The sequence below is a fragment of the Bombina bombina genome, chromosome 2, assembly GCF_027579735.1.
Source record: "Bombina bombina isolate aBomBom1 chromosome 2, aBomBom1.pri, whole genome shotgun sequence".
NCBI lineage: Eukaryota > Metazoa > Chordata > Amphibia > Anura > Bombinatoridae > Bombina > Bombina bombina.
This window is the reverse complement of record NC_069500.1, coordinates 967,213,650-967,237,866: the sequence shown is the minus strand read 5'-3', so window position 1 is coordinate 967,237,866 and position 24,217 is coordinate 967,213,650. Positions and strand designations below refer to the sequence as shown.

At 35.0% G+C, this 24,217-nt stretch overlaps 1 protein-coding gene across 1 annotated transcript; it reads left to right on the top strand.

Moving 5' to 3' along the window:
- The first annotated feature begins 1,272 nt into the window (after positions 1-1,272).
- Positions 1,273-24,001, top strand: LOC128649911 (NADP-dependent alcohol dehydrogenase). Its single transcript, XM_053703462.1, has 9 exons — positions 1,273-1,362; positions 2,044-2,145; positions 5,471-5,612; positions 11,298-11,385; positions 12,577-12,787; positions 19,392-19,652; positions 20,875-21,010; positions 21,409-21,547; positions 23,708-24,001. The coding sequence occupies exons 1-9, from the start codon at positions 1,345-1,347 to the stop codon at positions 23,730-23,732; spliced, it is 1,122 nt and encodes a 373-aa protein (XP_053559437.1). The 5' UTR covers positions 1,273-1,344; the 3' UTR covers positions 23,733-24,001.
- Positions 24,002-24,217: the final 216 nt, after the last annotated feature.

Below are 24,217 nucleotides of genomic sequence, written 5' to 3'. Positions count from 1 at the left end.
AAATGTCCATGTTGTAAGAACTGGAGTTACAGGTATTTATGAAATATTGGTAACAAAAGTATTGGTATAAAAGATTTTTGCTCATATTTATGATAAAATAGATTCGGCAAGATAGACAATTCATGTCATCTGTATCAATGACTAATCAAAATAAAATACAATTTACAAAGTACATAGTCATCATGAGCTAGGAAAGGTGCAAGCCATATTAAATACTTAAAAAAAGGGGAGTGTAATATTCAAGCCTGTAGTTCAAAGGTTGTAACTGGGCGTTTCATTAAAGTGATATGTCATTATTTATAAAGGGTGAATGAACAGTGAATGTGTGCCGCATGGAAAGACAGAAAGACAACTACAGACAAAGACATGGCCACAGCAGGAAAAGTATTATATTTTTTGTATACATGATTATCTTGTTATCTATATCTTTGTCATGACTGGCAATTAAACTGCATTTTGATAGTTTTGTTGACATTTTGTTGGGGAAATGATTATTAATGCTGTGTATTTTAAGCATTTTTTTTAATTTAAACTGATATTTTTTTGCTTTTGCATAATCTGTAAATGGCTAATAATTTACAGAGAGTTAAATGAAGTAAAGTTGTTGGGTCGGTTAGTTTAAATATAGGTGTAATGTATTAAGCAGCTGTTGGATACAATAAGATTAATAATTTAATTATTAGCGTTAAATAATTTAGTAACGGATCTGCAGGCATTATTTAAAGGAACATGAAACTCTATTTTTTTATTTCATGATTTAGATAGAGCATACATTTTTAAACAACTTTCCAATTAACTTATTTAATCTCATTTGAATCATTCTCTTGGTATCCTTTGTTGAAAATCATATTTAGATAGGCTTAGAAGCTGGGAGCTAGCTGCTAATTGGTGGCTGTACATATATGCATCTTGTGATTGGCTTACTAATGTCTTTCGCTAGTTTCCAGTAGCGCAATCCTGCTCCTCCAAGATAATAAAGCTAAATTAATAGAAGTAAATTAGAAAATAGTTTACAATTGTATGCTTTATCTAAATCATTACAGGAAAAAAAATGTGGGTTTCATGTCCCTTTAAATGTTAGTATAATAAAATAAACTCAGTAAGAGATAGACAATTCATGTCATTTGTATCAGACTAATTAAAATACAGCTTACAAAGTACATAGCTGTCATAAGCTAGGAAAAGACATTTTAAAATGCATAAAAAAGGGGGAGTGTAATATTCAAGTCTGTAGCTGAAAGGTCGTACCAGGGCGTTTCCTTAAAGTGATAATTCATTCTTCATAAAGGCTGAACGAACAGTGAAGTTGCACAGAAAGCCAGAAAGCCAACTACAGACAAAGACATGGGCACCGCAGGAAAAGTATTATATTTTTGTATACATGATTAGAATGAGGATGATTATCTTGTTATCTGTATCTTTGTCAGTACAGGCAATGAAACTAGTGCAACTGTATTTTGATAGTTTTGTTGACATTTTGTTGTGAAAGGGATTACTAGTGCTGTGTATTTGCAGCTCTATTTTTGAAGTTAAACATATTTTTTGCTTATGCATATTCTGTAAATGGCTAATAATTTAAAGAGAGTTAAATGAAGTAAAGTTGTGTGGGTGGTTAGTATAAATATAGGTGTAATGTATTAAACAGCTGTAGGATACAATTAGGTTAATAAATTAATTATAAGTGTTAATGTATGCATTAAAGTATCTGCAGGCATTATTTAACATTAGTATGATTTTTCTTTTATTTCCAAAACAACAACAAACATCTCTTTTGAGAAGTCCTGCACATATTGCAAGCATAAACAAGTCTACACTATATTTTGCTTTTTTCATCTGTCATAGTAAATGAGCAATGCATATATCAGCTATTCTGTTAATAAATGTATTACTGACAGCTGCAATTAATTTAATAATAAAATATATTGTTTCTATTTGTTTAGTAGGGAAAGTTTTTTTTTTTTTTTTTTAAGGCAAATAAAATATGCAATGTTATTTTGATAGTTTTCATTTTATCTTAATTCACCCAAACTATTTGCATTTTAGGATATTAAATGCAGAGCAGCTGTTGCTTGGGAACCAAAGAAACCCCTTAGCATTGAAGAAATTGTGGTTGCACCGCCGAAAAAACATGAAATAAGGATAAAGGTATATAATGTTATAATGTTTAGCACTGAGCAATGCCTGGCAAAACATAGCACCAGTTGTTGGCTACCTGTCTACTATACCATGTGTGTATAGAAATGTCACCAGTCCCTATAGCTTGTTCTCAGTACTTCTCACTACTGCCTTTTTCCAAACACATATTTGCTTAAAGGGACATAACACTAAAAATGTAATTTCCCAGTAGGCTTGCCACCTCAGCCATATTTTCCTGGACAGATATGAGTTAAACATGCTGCAGGGTGTGCAGGGAGGTACATGCATTATGCCTATGGACAGTGCATAATTAGTGGATAACACTATGCATATTCCTCCCTGTAACATGTGTAACTCATAACTGTCCAGGAAAACATGGCCAAGGTGGCAACCCTTCATAGAGGGCTAGATAACAAGTGGAGCACAAAAATATTAGTGCTAGTTAGTGCTGTAAGGAGCTCTTATCATTGGCTTACTGATGTGTCCAGCTAGCTCCCATTCAAAAAAGGATATCAAGAGAATGAAGCAAAATGTATAATAGATTAAATTGGAAAGTTGTTTTAAATGTATATAATCTGATTTCATGTCTCTTTAACTGCTGGTTATCAAATTTTATGCAGCATTGGCATCTGCTGGCAGCAAGAAAAATAGCAAAACCAAGAAAAGAAACTGAAAATTTCCGGATATAATTTATTAAAGGGACATGAAACAAAACATTATTTGATGATGCAGATAGAGCACACAATTTTAAGTAACTTTCTAATTTACTTCTGTTATCTAATTTTACATAGGCTCACCAATGTGCTCAGCTAGCTCCAACTAGTGCATTGTTGATCCTTTAATAAAGAATGCAAAGAGAGTGAAGCAATATTAATAATAGAGGTACATTGGAAAGTTCTTTATAATTGCATGTTCTATCTGAGTCATAAAACAAAACTTTTATGTTGCATGTCCCTTTAACAAACAGTAAATATTATTCCACTCCACTCAGAGGTTTTAATAAGAGAATATGTAAAATATTGCAAAGGAAAACGAATGTTTATGGAAGAAAATTGGTGATGTGAAACTGAATTTACAATTTATCTAGCAGGAGATCAAGTCTGCAGATCCAGTCTCTTTCAATTTTAGTGATTGCTGTAAATGGTGTGGCAATTGTCAAGGCTCATTTGTAAATTAGTAATACTTAATGTTAAAGGGACAGTAAAGTCACAATTAGACATTCATGTTTAGACAGAGCATACAAATTTAAACAACTTTCCAATTTACTTCTATTATTTAATTTGCTTCCTTCTCTTGTTACCCTTTGCTGAAGTTTTATCTAGGAAAGCTTAAGAGCAGCAAAGAATCTAGGTTCTAGCTGCTGATTGGTGGCTGCATTTATATATTGATTGTCATTGGCTCACCCATGTGTTCAGTTAGAAACCAGTAGTGCATTGCTGTTCCTTCAACAAATTATACCAAGAGAATGAAGCAAATTTGATAATAGAAGTAAACTGGAAAGCCTTTTAAAATTGTATGTTCTACCTAAATCATGAAAGAAAAACTTTGGTTTTAATGTCCCTTTAAGCTAATTTCCCTAATTTTTTTAACGAGTTATTCAGGGAAATGGGTACTTTTGTAATTATGTTTATCATAACTGATTTAAGAATATTTTTAAAATGGTGCTTGCATTTGTGTGTGAATGTATGTGTGCATTTGCGTGTGCGTATGTGTTCCAAATTCCTTGTTTTATACATACTTCCTGTGACATCACTTCCTGTGACATTACTGAATATGCAAATTAGTGCACACTATGAACTATTTTTTCAGAGTTAGCAGGTCTGAAGAAATGTCGGCAACGTTAAACATTCTCTGGTAATTCTGTTTTACCATTAACTTGTAATACCAAATTGTGCTCTAATCTTGGCTCAATCCTGCAATATTTATAGTGCACCCTGTGTTATCAATTGTGCTCTGGGCCTGAATTATTTATTATACAATGCACTTTCAATTTATATTTTGCCTTTTTTTCCTGTATCTGCATCTGAAAAATGTAATTTCTCTACTGTCCCCCAAAGAGGCTGTTGTGTATCTCAAATCTGTCCTTCATACCCCACATCCAATTGCTCTCTTCATCCTGCCGCAACCACCTATGCAATATCTCCAAAATGCATCCGTTTCTGAGCGCTGAAACTACTTAACAGATAATCCACTCCCTGGTTTCCTGACTTGACTACTGTAATAACCTACTAACTGACCTCCCTCTCTCCCTCCTCTCCCCCCTTCAATCCACCCTAAATGCCTCTGCCAGGCTAATCCACCTATCCCGATGCTCTGTATCTGCTGCACCTCTCTGCGAGTCCCTTCACTGGCTCCTCATTCACAGCAGAATTAAATTCTAAATTCTCGCCCTAACTAATGCTGCTCTCCCCATCTGTCTTCACTCATCAACAAATATACTCCAGCCCGCTCCCTAACATCCAGCAATGACCTGCTCCTTGCCTCCTCTACCATCACCTCCTCCCATGCTAGACTACATGACATCTCTCTTGCGGCACCGACTCTCTGGAACGCATTTCCTCGAGCAGTCAGACTTTCCCATAAACTGTCCTCCTCTAAACGCTCCCTAAAGACCTTTTTGTTCAGGGAAGCTTATCACCCAACTCAATAACAAATGGATTCCACTTACTTAATAGTTGTCCTCATCTAACTCCTCACTAACATCATTCTCACCTTTGCAGTCCCCACCTCCTGTTTCCCATCCTCCTACCCACCTAAACTGTAAGTTCCCACAGGAATAGGGCCCTCACACCCCCTGTATTTGTTTGTTATATTTTGTCTTATATTGTAATGTATCACCGTTTTACTTTTATCTCTGTACTAATGGACAGCGCTGCGGAATCTGTTGGCGCTTTATAAATAAAGAATAATAATAAAATTCCATGGGATCCAAAACGTTGTGCCTCCTACTTGTTGCACAGGGATTGCTTGATACATACAGATGTTTATTTATATCTGTACCTAATTGGACACAGCAAAGCAAATGAAATAACAACCTTTGGGCAACTATGCACTCTATGTAGCGGCATACACATGATACTCAAAAATGGTGTGTTAAGTTTTAGGGATTTTTTGCATTTCTTCAATAGTACATGTTTAAATAAGGGCACTAGTTTATTTTAAAATTGTTTATTTTACATAAAACTAAACCTCAAAAGGGAAGGAAAAATTATTTGGAGGAAAATATTTAATTTGTTAGTAATATCAAGACTTGATGTTAAATCATATTTTTATTGTTTTATTTATAATTACTTATTAAATATATATATATATTTTTTTTTTCATTTTTATGTAGATGTTGGCTACTGGTGTATGTCGTTCAGACAGCAGTGCATTAAGTCAAGTCCTTGGTGGAGTTAAGTTTCCAGTGATTTTGGGTCATGAAGGTATTGGAATTGTTGAAAGTATTGGACCTGGAGTTACTTGTGTTAAACCTGGTGAGTCGAGTAATAGTGAATCTCTTCTCTGTTTTACCTACTCAAGGAGTAATATGAAGGTATTTATCATCAAAGGCACATCATGCAATACAGTTCATGGCTATTTCCATGGAGTGTGTTATTTAAATATGGGAAATATCTTAAAGGGCCATGAAACCATTTTTTTTTCATGAATCAGATAGAGCATATATTCTTAAAGAACTTTCCAGTCTCCCATGATCCGATCCCAGCCTTGAAATTACATTAAACGTATCAACAATCATGTGATTTTGTTTTTCAAGCAAGTGTTTACTTTGGAACTTTGTTCTTTGCCCTGGACATGAAGGGATTAAACATTGCATATATATATACATAAATACGAATGTACGCACATATAAGTGTATAAACATACACACACACACACACACATATATATATATATATATATATATATATATATATATACTGTATAAAACTGTTAAAAATAAATTCCAATAGTAAGCCTTTATTTTGTATTTAACATTTAAAATACTTTAAGATATTAGACCTGTATTTTGTTGTCTATATTTGGTCTAGCGTTAACACTAATTCAGGTCTCCAAGAGCTCTAAATTCTTAGCGCAGGGTCACTATAATCTGTAATCTAGGCCTATGTATTTAATACAATACTATTAGTGTGATCTGTAATCAGCCATTTTGTTATCTTTCACTAAACACAAGGGAAGCCGCAGTCATAATCATATTATAAAGTACATTTATCCCTAACCAATTAGGGATAGGTATATGTAGCAGAGTTAGCCTTGAGAAGTCAGCAGGTGCATTTCAAGTTCTGAATTAGAAATTGTTGAATTTTCAGAGCTAAGTTACATGAAAAGAAGGAAAAATAAATAATTAAATTATAAGTAGCTTCATTATGAATAACATTTTATGTACAAATATCAAGGTGTTTACTGTCCCTTAATGTATAAGTTATAGAAAAGCTACTTAAGCATAGCCAGCAGAAGACGCTACACTCCCAGTAGGTGGAAGGAGGAATAAGTAATAATCCAATTGTTCTCTCTAAGTATTAGGATTTGGTATACAAACAGAGATAAGATAAGGAAACATTTGTGTGTACAGAAAGTTATAAAATAAGGAGATCTTATTTCCCTGAGGCTCCACCCATTTTTATGGGTTGTGGTGTCAAAAAACAAATCCAGCTATTTAATATGCAATAATAAACTTCAAAAAGTAATTTGTCATAAATTTTGTAATCTGCTAATGGTATAACAAGTCATTAAGGGAAAAACAATATTACAGTATATACTGTCCCTTTAAGAAGCAGCGGTCATCAGGCAGCTGCTTCATAGCCTATTCACCAGCTCTGAGCTGATGGATTAAAATCACCCCTGACAAGTGGTTGATAGTCCCTGCTCACAGGTTTGTGCAGAGTTAAATGCTGGCCGCAATGCCAGGCGGACGGATATGCAAAAGCAAACCTTGTCTGTCAGAAATGGGGCCCAATATATCTATATATGTACTTGACCTAGCACACCTTTGGGAGAGTGTGCTAACAAGCAAAAGCCAGAACAGACTTTTGTTACACACCCCATAGAAGTCTATGGGGAAAGGGAGCTAGCTCAGCCATATTACTCAATCTGCAGATTTAACACACCTGAGGTTTACACTCGAGTGATAACTATTTACTTTCAACTTGTAATATTAGCGCAAGAATAGGAGTGCTATTGATTTAGCTTAAACTGTGTTAGTGCTTAATAATGCTCATATTTTGCGCCCCACTTGTAATCTAAGCTTATATCTGAACATTTTTTTTTATTATTTTTTTTCACTTTAAAACATTTTCTTGTGTGCAATTAAAGGGACAGTCGACTCCAGAATTTTTATCACTTTGAAAGACAGATCCCTTTATTACCTATTCCCCAGTTTTGCATAACCAACACTGTTAGATTAATACACTGTTTACCTCTATGATGCCTTGTTTCTAAGACTCTGCAGACTGCCCCCTTATCTCTGTTCTTTTGACAGGCATGTATTTTAGTCAATCAGTGCCGGCTCTAAATAACTCCACAGGAGTGAGCCCAATGTTATCTATATGACACTCATGAACTAACAGTGTCTGCGATAAGAGGCGGTTCAATAGCTTAGAAATTAGCATATGAGCCTACCTAGGTTTAGCTTTTCACAAAGAATACCAAGAGAGCAAAGCAAATTTGATGATAAAAGTAAATTGAAAAGTTATTAAAAATCGCATGTCCTATTGGAACCATGAAAGTTTAATTTTGATTAAAATGTTCCTTTTAATATCCACATAATTTTGCTGGATTTTGAAAACAAACTTTTCTTTTTTTTAATGTCCAAGCACTTGACTGCAAATTAAAGGTAAACATTATGACTAAACTTAAGGGGCGAGATTACATATATACGGCGCAGGCTTCAGTGCAATTACGATGCCCATAATTTCCCCTCCCACATCGGTGTATTACATATACTGTGCCGGCAGTTCATAAAGTCCCATAAGTCTGATACATTAGCGTTGCCCACAAATGAGCATAAATACAAATTTTTGGAGTAGCCAGTGACTTACAGCATTTTAGAAACTGCCCGCGCCTAAGAAAATGTAAGTCTTCAAATTCAAATCGGCCAATAGGATAAGAGCTACTGAAATCCTATTGGCTGTTTAAATCAGCCATTAGGATTTCAGTAGCTCTCATCCTATTAGCTGATTTGAATTTGAAGACTTAAATCAGGCAATAGGAATTCAAGGGACGCCATTTTTAATTGCGTACCTTGAATTCACTATTCAGTGATAGTACGAAGAGGATCCTCCACGCTCCATGGCTCTGTGGTCGCCAGCCTTTAGTTCTAGGGTTGCTAGTCTTCAGTTCCAGGGTCACTGGTCTTCAGTTCCGCCCTCCACCCCACGTTGACTTGTTCCTGGAAGAAGAAAGAAGAGGTCGCCGCTTGGAAGAAGACTTCAACGCCTGGAACAGGACCTTCTCCACCGGACTTCAGGAATCGTGAGTACCAACCTGTGGGTTAGACTTGGGTTTTTTTAAAAATTTTGGGGGGTTTGTTTTATTTAGATTAGGGATGGGCACTTCTTAAAAGTGCTGAATGCCCTTTTAAGGGCAGCAAAAGAGCTGAATGCCCTTTTAAGGGCAATGCCCATACAAATGCCCTTTTCAGGGCAATGGGTAGTTTTGTTTTTTTTAGTGTTAGGTTCTTTTATTTTGGGGGGTTTGGTTGGTGTGGAATTTTACTGTTGGGGGGACTTAGTATTTTTTTTTAAGGAAAAGAGCTGATTTCTTTAGGGCACTGCCCTACAAAAGGCCCTTTTTAAGGGCTACTGGTAGTTTAGCATTAGATTAGGGGGGGTTTTTATTTTGGTGGGCTTTTTTATTTTGATAGGGATTAGGTATAATTTTATTTTTGATAATTTTGTTCTTTATTTTCTGTAATTTTAGCTTAATTTAAACTTATTTTTTATTTTTAAAATAATGTTAGTAATTTTTATTGTAATTTAGTTTTAGTTTAATGTATGTAATGGCATTAGTTTAGGGGGTGTTAGGTTAGGGGGCTTAGTGTTTAATTATTTGCGTTGTGGACTTTGGCAGTTTAGGGGTTAATAGATTTATTAGCATTGCATTGTGTGGGTTTGGCAGGTTAGGGGTTAATACTTTAATAGGTTTATTGCGTTGTGGGTTAATGGCGGATTAGGAATTAATAGTTTTATTAGGAAGTTTGCGATGTTGGGGTTAGCAGATTTAGGGGTTAATACTTTAATTGTTAGTTGTGATGTGGGTTTGATGGCGGATATAGGGGATAATATACTTTATAAGTTATTGCGGTTGATAGATATTGTGCATGCGTTAGGTGTTAGTTTATATTTTCAAGCAGTTACAGCAATCACTGTGCTCACATACTCAGCGCAAGGCTTGCTGTGGCTGCCTTTGTGTGACGAGGTTAAAATGGAGTAAAATTTCTCAATTTTCGCCACGTAAGTCCTTGTGCTGCATATGTGATACTGATTTGCAACGCAGTCCCATGTTAGCTTATGGGAGTAAAAATTGCAGGCAACGGGTGAAATATACATGCCGCATTTATTTGCGGCGCTGTATATTGGATACCAGAACTACGTAAAAACCAGCCTATGTAATGTAGCCCAAGATGTGTACAAAATACAAATCTCATTGTTAAATGTATAATTTTAATTATATTAACTTTTCATTAAAGTGTAAAACTACTGCGCTTAAACACAGCGGAAGTGAAAACTTGGAAGGCCGGTAAGCACATGTGCGTGATTAAAACATAAATTTATTTTTTATTTCAGAGATGGTTAAGTGGTTGTCCGAAGGCCACATGCCACCTCTACACTAGTTTCTGAGGCACCTGAAAATAAAAGCAGAGTTAAGAATGTACCCCAGGAAAAGCAGAACTAAATATAGATGTGTGGCCTCTGGTGGGGAGAGGGGCAGACAGGAGGGTTCCTTGCAACATAACCTAAATGCGCATTTTTATGAAATATATTATTTTATGTTTAATATCCAGAAATAAACAACTACCCTGGAATGGTACTACTCCCTTTTACTATTGCTTTCTCTACTGTTGCTGTAGACATGTTCTTATTTTAACCCCTAAACTGTTTTCTGATGGTTAAGGGTCACCTCTTTGTACTGGTAGCTGCCATCTTGGAGCACAGGTAGTCTAACATACAGTGACAGAAGTACTGTGCATTTACATATTAATGAGGTGGTCACCATTTTGACAATTGTATAATGTGCTTCAGGTTAGATTGTATGATACAGAGCAAGAGCTTTACATTTTTTCAGCTGCTGCATTGCTATATATTATTGTTGAGAGTTTTTTTTAAATATATTTTGTGTAACTGTATAACTGTGTAAAAAATGCAAAAATGTAATGTCGCATTAGCAAATGTAAAATATTTACAGTAAATGCATAGTTAAAATCTTTATTAAATATGAATATTGCATAAATGTTTTATCATGTTTTTTTATCTGCTTAATGGCAAAGGGATATAATGCATGTATATAATAGTTTATATATGTGTACATATATTTAATGTTTTTATGTGTATATATGATTGTAAATAAATATATACACATATAAATACATTAATATATACATATACATATATAAAGATAGATAGATACATATATAGATATATATCTGTAGACATATACTGTATATGTATGTGTCTCAATGTTAAAGCCAATTGCCTGTTTGTTGTTTTTTTCTAACACCCCAAATCTCCAATCTCTGAGCCCTTATAACTTTTTTGCGCAATATTTTTAAAATTTTTATTAGACAGTGCTAATATGAGTGTAACTGTACCTTGTAATGTATTTTTGAAGTGTTTTGTTTCGGGAAAACAGTTAACCACAGCTCTCTAACTTGTAATATCAGCGAAATAAAAAATATTTGTGGAAACACGATATCGCTAGGGCAAAACCGTTTGCACCTTTCTTGTAATCTAGCCCAAAGTTGATAGTATAAATAGAACTACACTCTCAGATTCAGCTTGCTGCAAGAATGAGTAATGAGTGTGCATCTTCAAATTTGTGTCATGTTGGTTTATGAGTAATAGCTGAAATGCATCTGATCTATTTTAGTACTTTAACCCTTATTATAATCTATAAGAAAAATTGCAACAAATTGGCAATAACTTTTCTAAACTTCTGTCCTTTAGGTGACAAAGTCATCCCACTTTTTGTTCCTGAATGTGGAGAATGTAGAAGCTGTCTGAGTCCAATGTGTAACCTATGTGAAAAACGGGAGTAAGTGTCTTTTGTTTACACATTGTATGTACTGTATATTAATATATATTATTATACACATTATTGTTTTTAAAGTAGTACTCTGCGCCATGTTTGTTTTACATTAGATATTTTACCCACTTACTGATAATTGAGGATTCACAGCAATATGGGATAATGATGGCTCTGCTTAAAATAGAAATTACAATATAAAGAAAGTAGTTAACTGTAGAATGGAACAAATTGGATTGTAGGTATATGGAGGGTGTGGTTCTGTGTAGGGGATAGAAAATCTAGAAACTTTGGAGAGAGTTGGACTAAATAAGTCATGTATACATCTGGAAAAAGGAACTTGGCTGTCTCTCTGTTTATAGGCGGTGTTTACACATGTATACACGTAGCTTATAGATGAAGATGACTAGATTAAACATACGTATAGAACAAGAGGTGAGACAGATCTTGTATTCATAAAGGGAGCATCAAATGTTCATTCACAGACGAAACAGATTACTTTAGCTTGATTAGTATTGCAGTATTCTTCACTAATATACTAAAACTGCAGTATTGTCAATGCCTAGTGAGATGGCTTAGTTGGGGAGAACATTTAATTGTCTCTCATGTTAAATTTCCAGTATTTGAGGAGATAGTAAAACAACTGCCGATATCAGGGGAATAAACAGGAAAGTATAAGTGTATATGATAAGGAAATATCTGTATCATATACATTTATATATAAACTTTACAAATATGAATATATGCAGAAAAAATAGGAGAATAAGAACAGAACCTTGATTGATTCCAAGAATAATAACAAGACCTTAGTTGATTCCAAATGAAGAAGGAAGAGAAAAGGAGATGATCCAGGTCACTTAGATGATTAAGAAATGCTAGTGCCTTGAGGGCTTGTAGAAAAACTCTATAAGCTGAAGCTGAAATGGTAGAAAAGTCAGCTGAGAAGTCATGGATGAGGAAATTGTAAAATTTAGATGAACAAGGGACATTGTGACAAACTGATAAGAGAGAATGCAAATCATGTGATTAAAAATAAGTGTGTATAGTAGGAATAGCTAAATGCATAGTTAAAATGCATATGGGTTTCATTAACACAACATAAGTAGAATAGTTTGAACCTTACACCTACAGAACATACAAATCAAGTTATGGGATGACCCTTTTCATAACAAGTTTTATTTTCTTTCCTAACAAAACAAGTTTCCAAACAGGGATGATGGATGACAGCACCACCAGGTTTACCTGCAAAGGAAAAATGATCTACCACTACGCTTGCACTAGCACATTCACTGAATACACAGTTGTGAAAGAAATGTGCATTGCCAAAGTGGATCCTGCGGCTCCTCTTGAAGCTTGTCTTATTGGCTGTGGGTTTTCTACTGGATATGGTGCTGCTATTAACACTGCTAAGGTGCTTCTTTTACCTAAGAAAATAATAAAACTGTTACTTAAACTGAAAGTCACTTTACATTTTTTTAAATAAGGTAATTAAAGGAATACTGATTTGCATCTAAAAGAGGGCATTTTAAAATATTACACCTTATTTGTTTTTGATAGTCCCGAGCAATATTTCTACTGTGTGTTTAACCCATTTGCAGTGGTTAAACACACAGGGCCAGATTACAAGTGGAGTGTTATTTAACGCTCCCGCTTGAGCGTTAACTGCGAAAGAAGTAAGCTTTTTGCGCACATTGGGTTGCACTTGTATTACAAGTTGAAAGTAAACTGTTTTCACTCTTACATTATCACATGCCTGATAACCTATTCCCTTATAGAAGTCAATGGAGCAAAAAAAGCGAAAAAGCACACTACTCACGCGCAAACACTATGTTCTCAACTGCGCTAAACCGACATGAAAATATTAACATTTCACATTCCAATTTTCTTCACATAGCAGAATATGTTATACAGATTTATTTAGGACTATCTATTTAAAAATGCAAAGAACATAGTTTGCCATGTGAAGAACATTGGAATGTAAAATATTTACAGTAAATACACCCTAAAAAACTTTCTTAAATATGAATATTGCATAAATATGCTTTTATGTGTTTTCAACTACTTAACAGCAAAGGGCTCCAATGCACATATATATAAAAAAAAATATACATCTTTATACATGTATGTGTCTCAGTGTTAAAGCCCTTTGCCTGCCGTTTTTCTTTCACCTGAGACCTCATAACTGAGTGCGTATAACTTTTTTGAGCGATATTTTTTGAATAATTTTTATTAGATGGTGTTATTATAGATGTAACTGTACTTTGTAATGTCTTTTTGATGTGTTTTATAAAACATTTTGTTTAGCAAAACAGCTAATAAGAGCTCAGCGGACGCACTAACCCGGCGAGCGTTTACTTGAATTGCTCTCAAGCAATTGCTTTTACTTTCAGCGCTGCTGAATCTGTTGGAGCTCTACAAATACCTGATAATAATACTTTCAACTTGTAATACGAGCTAAAAACCTTGCGCACACACACGATAAGCCTGTTTTCACTTGCACGTAACTGTTAGCGCTCCACTTGTAATCTGGCCCACAAAAGGGCATGCTCTAATGGATTAGGTCATGTCATTTATTTTTATATATATATATATATATATATATATACACAGTGGGGGAAAAAAGTATTTAGTCAGCCACCAATTGTGCAAGTTCTCCCACTTAAGAAGATGAGAGGCCTGTAATTGTCATCATAGGTATACCTCAACTATGAGAGACAAAATGTGGAAACAAATCCAGACAATTACATTGTCTGATTTGGAAAGAATTTATTTGCAAATTATGGTGGAAAATAAGTATTTGGTCAATATCAAAAGTTCATCTCAATACTTTGTTATATATCCTTTGTTACCAATGACAGAGGTCAAACGTTTTTCTGTAAGTCTTCACAAGGTTGTCGCACACTGTTGCTGGTATGTTGACCCATTCCTGCATGCAGATCTCCTCTAGAGCAGTGATGTTTTGGGGCTGTCGCTGGGCAACACAGACTTTCAACTCCCTTCAAAGGTTTTCTATGGGGTTGAGATCTGGAGACTGGCTAGGCCACTCCAGGACCTTAAAATGCTTCTTACGAAGCCACTCCTTCGTTGCCCGGGCGGTGTGTTTGGGATCATTGTCATGCTGAAAGACCCAGCCACGTTTCATCTTCAATGCCCTTGCTGATGGAAGGAGGTTTGCACTCAAAATCTCATGATACATGGCCCCATTCATTCTGTCATGTACATGGATCAGTTGTCCTGTTCCCTTTGCAGAGAAACAGCCCCAAAGCATGATGTTGCCACCCCCATGCTTCACAGTTGGGATGGTGTTCTCTCTCCTCCAAACACAACAAGTTGTGTTTCTACCAAACAGTTCTACTTTGGTTTCATCTGACCATATGACATTCTCCCAATCCGCTTCTGGATCATCCAAATGCTCTCTAGCATACTTCAGACAGGCCCAGACATGTACTGGCTTAAGCAAGGGGACATGTCTGGCACTGCTGGATCTGAGTCCCTGGCGGCATAGTGTGTTACTGATGGTAGCCTTTGTTACATTGGTCCCAACTCTCTGCAGGTCATTCGCTAGGTCCTCCCGTGTGGTTCTGGGATGTTTGCTCACCGTTCTTGTGATCATTTTGACCCCACAGGGTTAGATCTTGCGTGGAGCCCCAGATCGAGGGAAATTATCAGTGGTCTTGTATCTCTTCCATTTCCTAATTATTGCTCCCACAGTTGATTTCTTCACACCAAGCTGCTTGCCTATTGCAGATTCAGTCTTCCCAGCCTGGTGCAGGTCTACAATTTTGTTTCTGGGGTCCTTCGACAGCTCTTTGGTCTTCACCATAGTGGAGTTTGCAGTGTGACTGTTTGAACTTGTTATCAGTATAAAAGACACCTGTCCACAACCTCAAACAGGTGCCATTAATACAGGTAATGAGTGGAGGACAGAGGAGCCTCTTAAAAAAGAAGATACAGATCTGTGAGAGCCAGAAATCTTGCTTGTTTGTAGGTGACCAAATACTTATTTTCCACCATAATTTGCAAATAAATTCTTTCCAAATCAGACAATGTGATTGTCTGTCTGGATTTGTTTCCACATTTTGTCTCTCACAGTTGAGGTATACCTATGATGAAAATGCCTCTCTCATCTTCTTAAGTGGGAGAACTTGCACAATTGGTGGCTGACTAAAAACTTTTTTGCCCCACTGTAGGTACTCAACTAATTCATTTACATCAATGACTCACTCATTTGTTTAGTTGATATAGATTTCTTCATAGTATTAAATACTTCTTTTATATTATTATGAATAGTTACTTTAATATGTGTGTGTGTGTGTGTGTACTGTGTATATATATATATATATATATATATATTGTACTTAATATATTAAACACTCCTGTTCATATGTACCTTTTAGGAAATATAATTCTTATTTTTTCCTTATTTTAAATCGTTTAAATATAAAAGAAATTCTAAAACAGTTAACACTTCTTAACAAAAAAAATACAAAATCCACCGGATGGGGTAGGATCTCTTTCTAAATTGCATTCTTAAAGGGATAGCATACCCAAAAATGTTCTCCCCTTTAATTTGTTCCCAATGATCCATTTTACCTGCTGGAGTGTATAAAATAGTTTACAAGAAGATTCTTTACCCTTATTTTGGTATTTGAAATAGCTGATTTAGCCTATGGTATCCCCGCCTATACTGAAAGTTTCTATAATGGAGTCCAGGCTATTGACAAGCCTATGCTAACACTGCCAGCAGAATACATTACGCTCCTAGTGGGGTGCAAGATAGTTAAATAATAAAATGTTAACTTTCCATTGTCCTCTCTAAATATTGAGCTTTGGTTTACAGACAGATATAAAATATTATTCCTGTGTAATTTTACCTACAAATTTAACATTTTTGCTAAAATACTATTTTTTGAGAACAATTTTGTTACAAATTTTGATGCACCTTAACAATATAGTTTTCCCTGCGTATTTTTGTGTGAATGGTTCAATTACTAATTTTGTAAGATTTATAAATTACACATTTTATCGTGCACTTTAGTAAAGTATACACCCCTTAGAGAGATTCCCTATTTCCAGGTTAAAAAGTAGCTTTATAGAATTCCACCAGGGAAATAGAAGGGCTGGCGCACATTCTTATTAGAATCTCACCAGCACAGGGATCTCTTAAGAATTATCGCCTTAGGGCTAGATTACAAGTGGAGTAGTAATTAGCGCTTTTGTTTGAGCACTAAAGCCACTAAAAGTAATCTTTTAACTAGGCCGGGATATTGCGAGTATTACAAGTTGAAAGTAAGGCCTCTATTTAACAAAGGTCTTGCGGACCTGATCCGACAGTGCGGATCAAGTCCGCAAGACCTCGCTGAATGCGGAGAGCAATACGCTCTCCGTATTCTGCATTGCACAAGCAGCTCACAAGAGCTGCTGGTGCAACGCCGCCCCCCTGCTGACAATCGGTCGCCAGCAGGGAGGTGTCAATCAACCAAATCGTACTCGATCGGGTTGAATTGTGGTGATGTCTGTCCGTCTGCTCAGAGCAGTCGGACAGGGTTATGGAGCAGCAGTCTTTGTGACCGCTGCTTCATAACTGCTGTTTCTAGTGATTCGTCTGACTCGCCAGAAACGCGGGCCGTCAAGCTCCTTTCGGAGCTTGATAGATAGGCCCCTAAATCTTTTGCACGTGTGTAGCTGATTTTTTTTTAATTTATTAATGTTGTGTTTGCTGCAATTTTTTCTAACTTCTTAGCCTTTACTGCAGTAAACTTAGCATGGTCGCACTATTGTGCTAAGGTTAGCGAGCCACTTAAAATCTAGCCCTTAGTATTGTATGGGTTTTTGGTAACAAGTGTTAACTGTTTTCATGTTTTTTGTTTTTTTAATTTCTTATTTGTTTGTGATATTTTTAAATACTTTTTTATGATACTATTTTAAGTGTTATTTTTACATCTTTTGAATATATTTAACATTTTGAAATACCAGTTGTAAAGGGCATTTTGAGCCTTTACTAGGATAGGCTGTAAAAAGTTGAGACTATTGACAGCCAAATACTACAAGCTTAAAGTAATGTAAATTATTCACAAATTATCATTATCATTCACCTAGATTACGAGTTTTGCACTAAACAGGGTGCAAAACTAACGCCAAAAAAGTTGCATTATTTCACTCTCCATAGTGCTGCCATTACGAGTTACTGATAAGCCTCCTTGTGTGTGCAATATGGTGGCGTTAAGCTCCATACCGCGCAAAATCCAGGGAATGCTTTGACGTGCTTGTGCACTCTTTCCCCTATAGACATCAAAGAGTGCGGCATGAAAAGTCTCCATAACGCAACCCCATTGATGTCTATGGGGAAAAAAAAGTTAAGTTTAAACCTAACACCATAACATAAACCCCAAGTCTAAACACCCCTAATCCGCCGCCCCGACATTTCCAACACTAATAAGTTTATTAACCCCTATTCCGCCACTCCTCAACATTGCCGACACTATAATAAAGTTATTAACCCCTAAACCTCCGGCCTCCCACATCGCTGCCACTAAATAAACCTATTAACCCCTAAACCTCCGGCCTCCCACATCACCACCACTAAATAAACCTATTAACCCCTAAACCTCCAGCCACCCACATCGCCGCCACTAAATAAACCCATTAACCCCTAAACTGCCGACCCCCCCACATCGCAAAACACTAAATTAAACTATTAACCCCTAAACCTAACACCCCCTAACTTTAAATTAAAATTGCAATATAACTATCTTAAAATAAATAAAAAATTACCTGTGAAATAAAAATAAACCTAACAATTACAAATTTAAAAAACCTTACACTATGAAAAAAATAAAAAAATCTAAAATTACAAAAAATAATAAAACTAAATTATCAAAAATAAAAACAATCACACCTAATCTAATAGCTCTATAAAAATAAAAACACCCCCTAGCCTACAATAAACTACCAATAGCCCTTAAAAGGGCTTTTTGTAGGGCATTGCCCTAAGTTAAACAGCTCTTCTCCCTGTAAAAAATACAAAGTCCCAACATCTAACTAACCCCCCAAAATAAAAAACTCTAACTCTAAAAACCTAAGCTACCCATTGCCCCTTAAGGGGCATTTGTATGGGCATTGCCCTTATAAGCGCATTCAGCTCTTTTACAAAAGCCCAAAGCCCTAATCTAAAAAAAAACACTAACCCCAGAATATCTACTCACGGTTCCTGAAGTCCGACCATCCATCTTCATACAGGCGGCGAGAAGTCTTCATCCAGGTGGCGACACCTTCATCCATCTCTGAAGACTTCTATCTTCATCCCGGCGGCGCGGAGGGGAGCCATCCTGGAAGCCAATCCCATCCTGCGTGAAGCGTCCTCTTCATACAGTCACCACCGTACACTGAAGTTGAATGCAAGGTAGTCATTTCAAAATGGCGTTCCTTGCATTCCTATTGGCTGATTTGATTCTTCACATTCAAATCAGCCAATAGGATGAGAGCTTCTGAAAAATACTATTGGCTGTTCAAAACAGCCAATAGGATGAGAGCTACTGAAATAGCTATACCAACACGACTCGTAATATGCGTTCCTGGCCATTACGCTGGAATGGCCATTTTTTTCAGCTTTAAAAGCTGTACTACAACACTAGTAGTCTAGCCGTATATATATATTTTTTTTCTTTAACAGTTCACGGACAGCCTAAAAATGATAAACACCTCAAATGGAAACTCGGCCATAGTTTGCAAATATCAATAGCACTAAAAAACATTGGACTAACAAATTTAAAACTTTTTTTACATATTTCCATTAGACTTCCCATTAACCTAAGTACAAACAGTTCTACCATGCACCATTCAAATCAAATGTTTAATTCAATGTATTGTCAGATTTTAATAATAAGGATACCTTGTGTTTTTTTTACTTAGTGATGATTTTCTCATTTTAACTAAGCCTCACTGTAAAAATGATGTGCATAGGCATATACTTTTAATATGCACTTTAACTAAATATACTTTTCTCTTTTTTTAAGGTAACACCTGGTTCTACGTGTGCAGTTTTTGGTTTAGGTGGAGTTGGAATTTCAACCATTATTGGTTGCAAAGTCAGTGGAGCTGCCCGTATCATTGGGGTTGGTTCTCATAAAGATAAATTTCCAACAGTTATAAAACTAGGAGCCACAGAATGTGTAAGTCCTAAGGACCACAAAGAACCCATAGCTGAGGTCATACGCAAAATGACTGATGGAGGAGTGGACTATGCTTTTGAATGTACCGGGCAACTCGAAACAATGGTAAGAGTAATACAATAACAGGTAACATTATAGAGGAGAAGACTCATAAAATAAAATATGTATTAACCTTTAATTTTACTGATATATTTATATTGAAATATTGTAATTGTTTTCTTCTATATTAGGTATTATTTATTAGACATCTGTATAAACACAACATTGTTCATTTTTGGGTTTAGTGAAGCCTACACACTTACATACGAACTGACACAGGGATTGATGAATTGCTATTGAATAGTGTACATTTTAACTGTTGAATCTTTTCCTGCCTTTTGTTTCAATGTTTGCTTAGAATTTTCAGATAAATAACACAAATAAGGGGAAATCAGATTGCATGTTTCCACTGTTTATTGTTTATCAACACCAGGGGCATCAAAAGATTGCTAAAGCTTCAGACCATGGGTACTTTTAATGGCCTCTTCCCTTATCCTCATGCCAACTAAAACCGTATACTTATATTGATTATATCCCCATAAGCACTGATATAATCACACCTAATAACAAAAAAAAAAACATATAATTTTACACCCATTGATTGTCAGTCACACACACCAGCCAATGATTTTAAACTCCCCTTGGCTGCCAGTAACATACATGTATTAGTGGATTTTACGCCTTTTAGCTGCCAGTAACACAAAAAGCAGTGATTTAATCTCCTTGGCAGACAGTAACATAAAGTACATTGTACCATTGGCTGCCAGTGACATACAGCAGTAGTTGTAGCTGTAGCATGAGCAGTAATTTTATTTCTTTGACAGCCAGGCTCAACCAGAGTGGCGATTTTACTCCCAACCTTTTAATTGTAACACACATTGAGTAATGTTTGCCTTTGACTACCAGTAAAAGAAATAGCAGAGCAATGATTTTACCCCGTTGAATTCCAGTAACATGCAGATCAAAGATTTTACTTCACATAGCTCCTAGTAACATACACACTGAAGCTAATGTGCTATATTGCAAATACTTTTGAAGGATTCAGAAGAAAGAAGATTCTAAAAAATGCATTAAGAAAGAAAGCAGGCTGCTTTTCGAGATTAAAATCATTTTTAACATCGTTGGAAGCTTCTGTGTGTATATATATATACACACGCACGCACGCACACAAACACACATATACATGCACACAAACACACATATATATATATATATATATATATATATATATATATATATATATATATATATATATATATATATATATATATAATGTTCTATTTCCTAGATGACTGCTCTGGAATCCACTTACTATGCATGTGGAGTGGCTGTGGTGCTTGGTGTGACACCTGCAGGTGAAAAACTGTGTATTGAACCTGGCACGCTTCTCACAGGGCGGAGCGTGAGAGGATCCATATATGGAGGTACAGCAAAACAATAGAAATACAATAGTATAATGGAGTAATAACTTTTATTTTATCAAATGCACCAAAACATTTGTTATTAAATATCCCATAGCTCTCTGAAACATTTTGTCTTCCACCTAAATTATTATCTTTCTTTGCCCTTTCATCTTTTTTGCCCTTTGCACTCTCTCACTTTATACGACCCCTGCTCTATTTTTCCTTTTCACATTTTTCTAAATCTGTAAGTCCATTAAAATATTATGGTTTTGGTGTGTTTGAGTGAATGTTTTTTATAATAATGTTAACCTTGTGCACCCATAAGTAATATTAACCAAAAAGTATTGCAGAGTATTCTAATCATACATTAATTGTAACCCTAATGAGATTCTAATACAAATGTATTTGTTACCCCATAGGTTGGAAGAGTAAAACTGATGTTCCAAAGCTAGTTTCTGACTTAATTGCAAAGAAATTTGATGTTAATTTCTTGGTGAGCAACACGTTCCCTCTGGAGAAAATTAATGAAATATTTGAGCTACTTCGTAGTGGTACAGGGTAGGTATAATTACATTTCTCAAACCTAATGTTTAATATATTTCTAGCTTTTTTTGTCTCAAATTTTAATTGTCAATTTGCAAAAAAGTTTCAAATGAATTAATTTGTATACTTTAGATGAAGGACAAAAACTTTCAGACAGTAAACCTATGACAAGTACAAAAGAGTATCTTATCCAATATATATCACATATAGAAACATCTGAAAATTCTTCCAGGGACACTTTTTAAGTGAACACTTTACAAGTAATAGTGCCTATGCCACTAACAGTTTCCACCCCCAAAAAAACCCAATGTAAACTGCAAAGGATATGCATAATATATTAAAGGGACACTGAACGCAAATTTTTTATTTTGTGATTCAGATAGAGCATGCAATTTTAAGCAACTTTCTAATGTACTCCTATTAATTTTTCTTCATTCTCTTGCTATCTTTATTTGAAAAAGAAGGCATCTAAGCTTTTTTTTTGTTCAGAACTCTTGACAGCACTTTTTTATTGGTGGATGAATTTATCCACCAATCAACCAGGTTGTTCACCAAAAATGGGCCGGCATCTAAACTTACATTATTGCATTTCAAATAAAGATACCAAGAGAATAAAGAAAATTTGATAATAGGAGTAAATTAGAAAGTTGCTTAAAATGCCATGCTTTATCTGAACCACGAAAGAAAAAATTTGGGTTCAGTGTCCCTTTAAGTATTGTTCAATTTAATTTGTGAATTGTGAGAGATTTGATGCCGATGTGATATACATACTATCAACAAATACCATACATTTGACTACTACAGTTACAAACGTTTTACAGTGTAGGATAGACATCTAGGACAATTATAAATGGACAGGAGGCCAAAAACTGTGATTGTCCCAGGAAAATTGAGACAGTTCGCAATTATATCAGTGCATGGGTGTCAGATAAAATAAAAGAAATAGATATAATGCAAAATATATAGGTGAAGACCACTGTTTTGCACATGCATGTTTGCCTCCTTGTATGTAATTACTGAGGTAGAACTGATATGGTATGAATTTTAATATGAATTTAGATTTTACAGCCCAAACAATAGGGGGCAGGATGATAGCACCACAAATGAATTTCAGAACATTGTGATAATATAGATCCTAATACATACAATTTAATTTTTTTATTTTTTTTTAATTATGAAGAATTGTAAAGGGAACAATGAAGATGTTAAATCCAGGATCAAAGAACCAAGCTTTGGATACAGGACAAAACTAAAATGCATGTTATAACATCCAGCTTTCACCGTATAGGCTTAAGTTATACCGACATAGAGATCGATTCCTTTACTTTAGGATATTGTAATGATTTTCTACAAAAAAAAAATCACCATTAATGTCTATGGGGATTTTTGTGGATAAATACAGTGATGGCTTTTTTCAATGATTGGAATTTACCCTATAATATGGATAGACCAAGATGGCAATATTTTAAAATATTTGTTTGACCTTTTTATGTTATAATTTATCTAATGATGTTGGTTTAACTGCAAATATTCCACTCTATTACTCTATTCAGAGAGGTTTATTTCTTAATTAAAATATGCCTTTAATGGGTGACTAATAGATAACTTCAATAAACAATTATAGCATTAAAAATTTAATTTTTATAGAAACATTTAGCATTTTTACAATTCAGCAGCAATTGTATTATAGACTTTTTTTTTTTTTTTTTACATTTTGAGTGATACAAAACACACAGTTCGGTTCTCAATGCAATAAAGGTCCAGCTAAATAAATTAATGTTAGCAAAGTTGTAATAATTATATACTGTGTAGAAGTAATTTGTTTTGAAGGAAATAATTTTTTTTTAAATTTAATTGTATAATTCAATAAACAGATAAAATGGCCGATTTCTTATCGGCCTGTCCGACATGTTCCGCTCAGCAGATCCTGTCCGACAGACATAGATGAATGTCAACAGCATACTCTGCTGGCATTTATCATTGCACAAGCAGTTCTTGTGAACTGCTTGTGCAATGCCGTCCCCTGCAGATTCGTGGCCAATCAGCCACTAGCAAGGTATGTCAATCAACTAATAACATGCAAAAATAATTTAGGTAGCAAGAGATTATGAGTACGAAACATTATTTATTTTATGTTAATGTTTATTTCTAACTGTTTATTTCTTTCTTTTTCAGATTGCGCAACATTATATTGTTCTAATTTCATTGCATGCAAGTGCATCGGAAACAGTTGTTTGGCGTATAATGAAATAAATAATAATATTATTTACTATTCCTGAGTTTCCAAATAATTTACCAGTTTATTTCATAAAATAAACTGAATATGCTTATAACTGTCTTTTAATTGCTCTATTTTAGTCAAAAGGATTTTTTTCTGCAAAAAAAAGAGAGAATCATTTGTTTTCTCTAAACATATTTTATATTGATAAAAGGGAGCATAAGTAAAATAAAATTTGTTATTAAACAGTGTTCTTCATTTGTGTGTGATCTATTCAGATAATGACTGAATATCACTATTATTATTATTATTATTATTAATAATAAAAACAGTCATTTCCTTCTTAATATGAGGAGAGTCCATGGCTTCATTCCTTACTTGTGGGAAATACTGAACTTGGCCACCAGGAGGAGGCAAATACACCCCAGCCAAAGGCTTAAATACCTCCCCCACTTCCCTCATCCCCC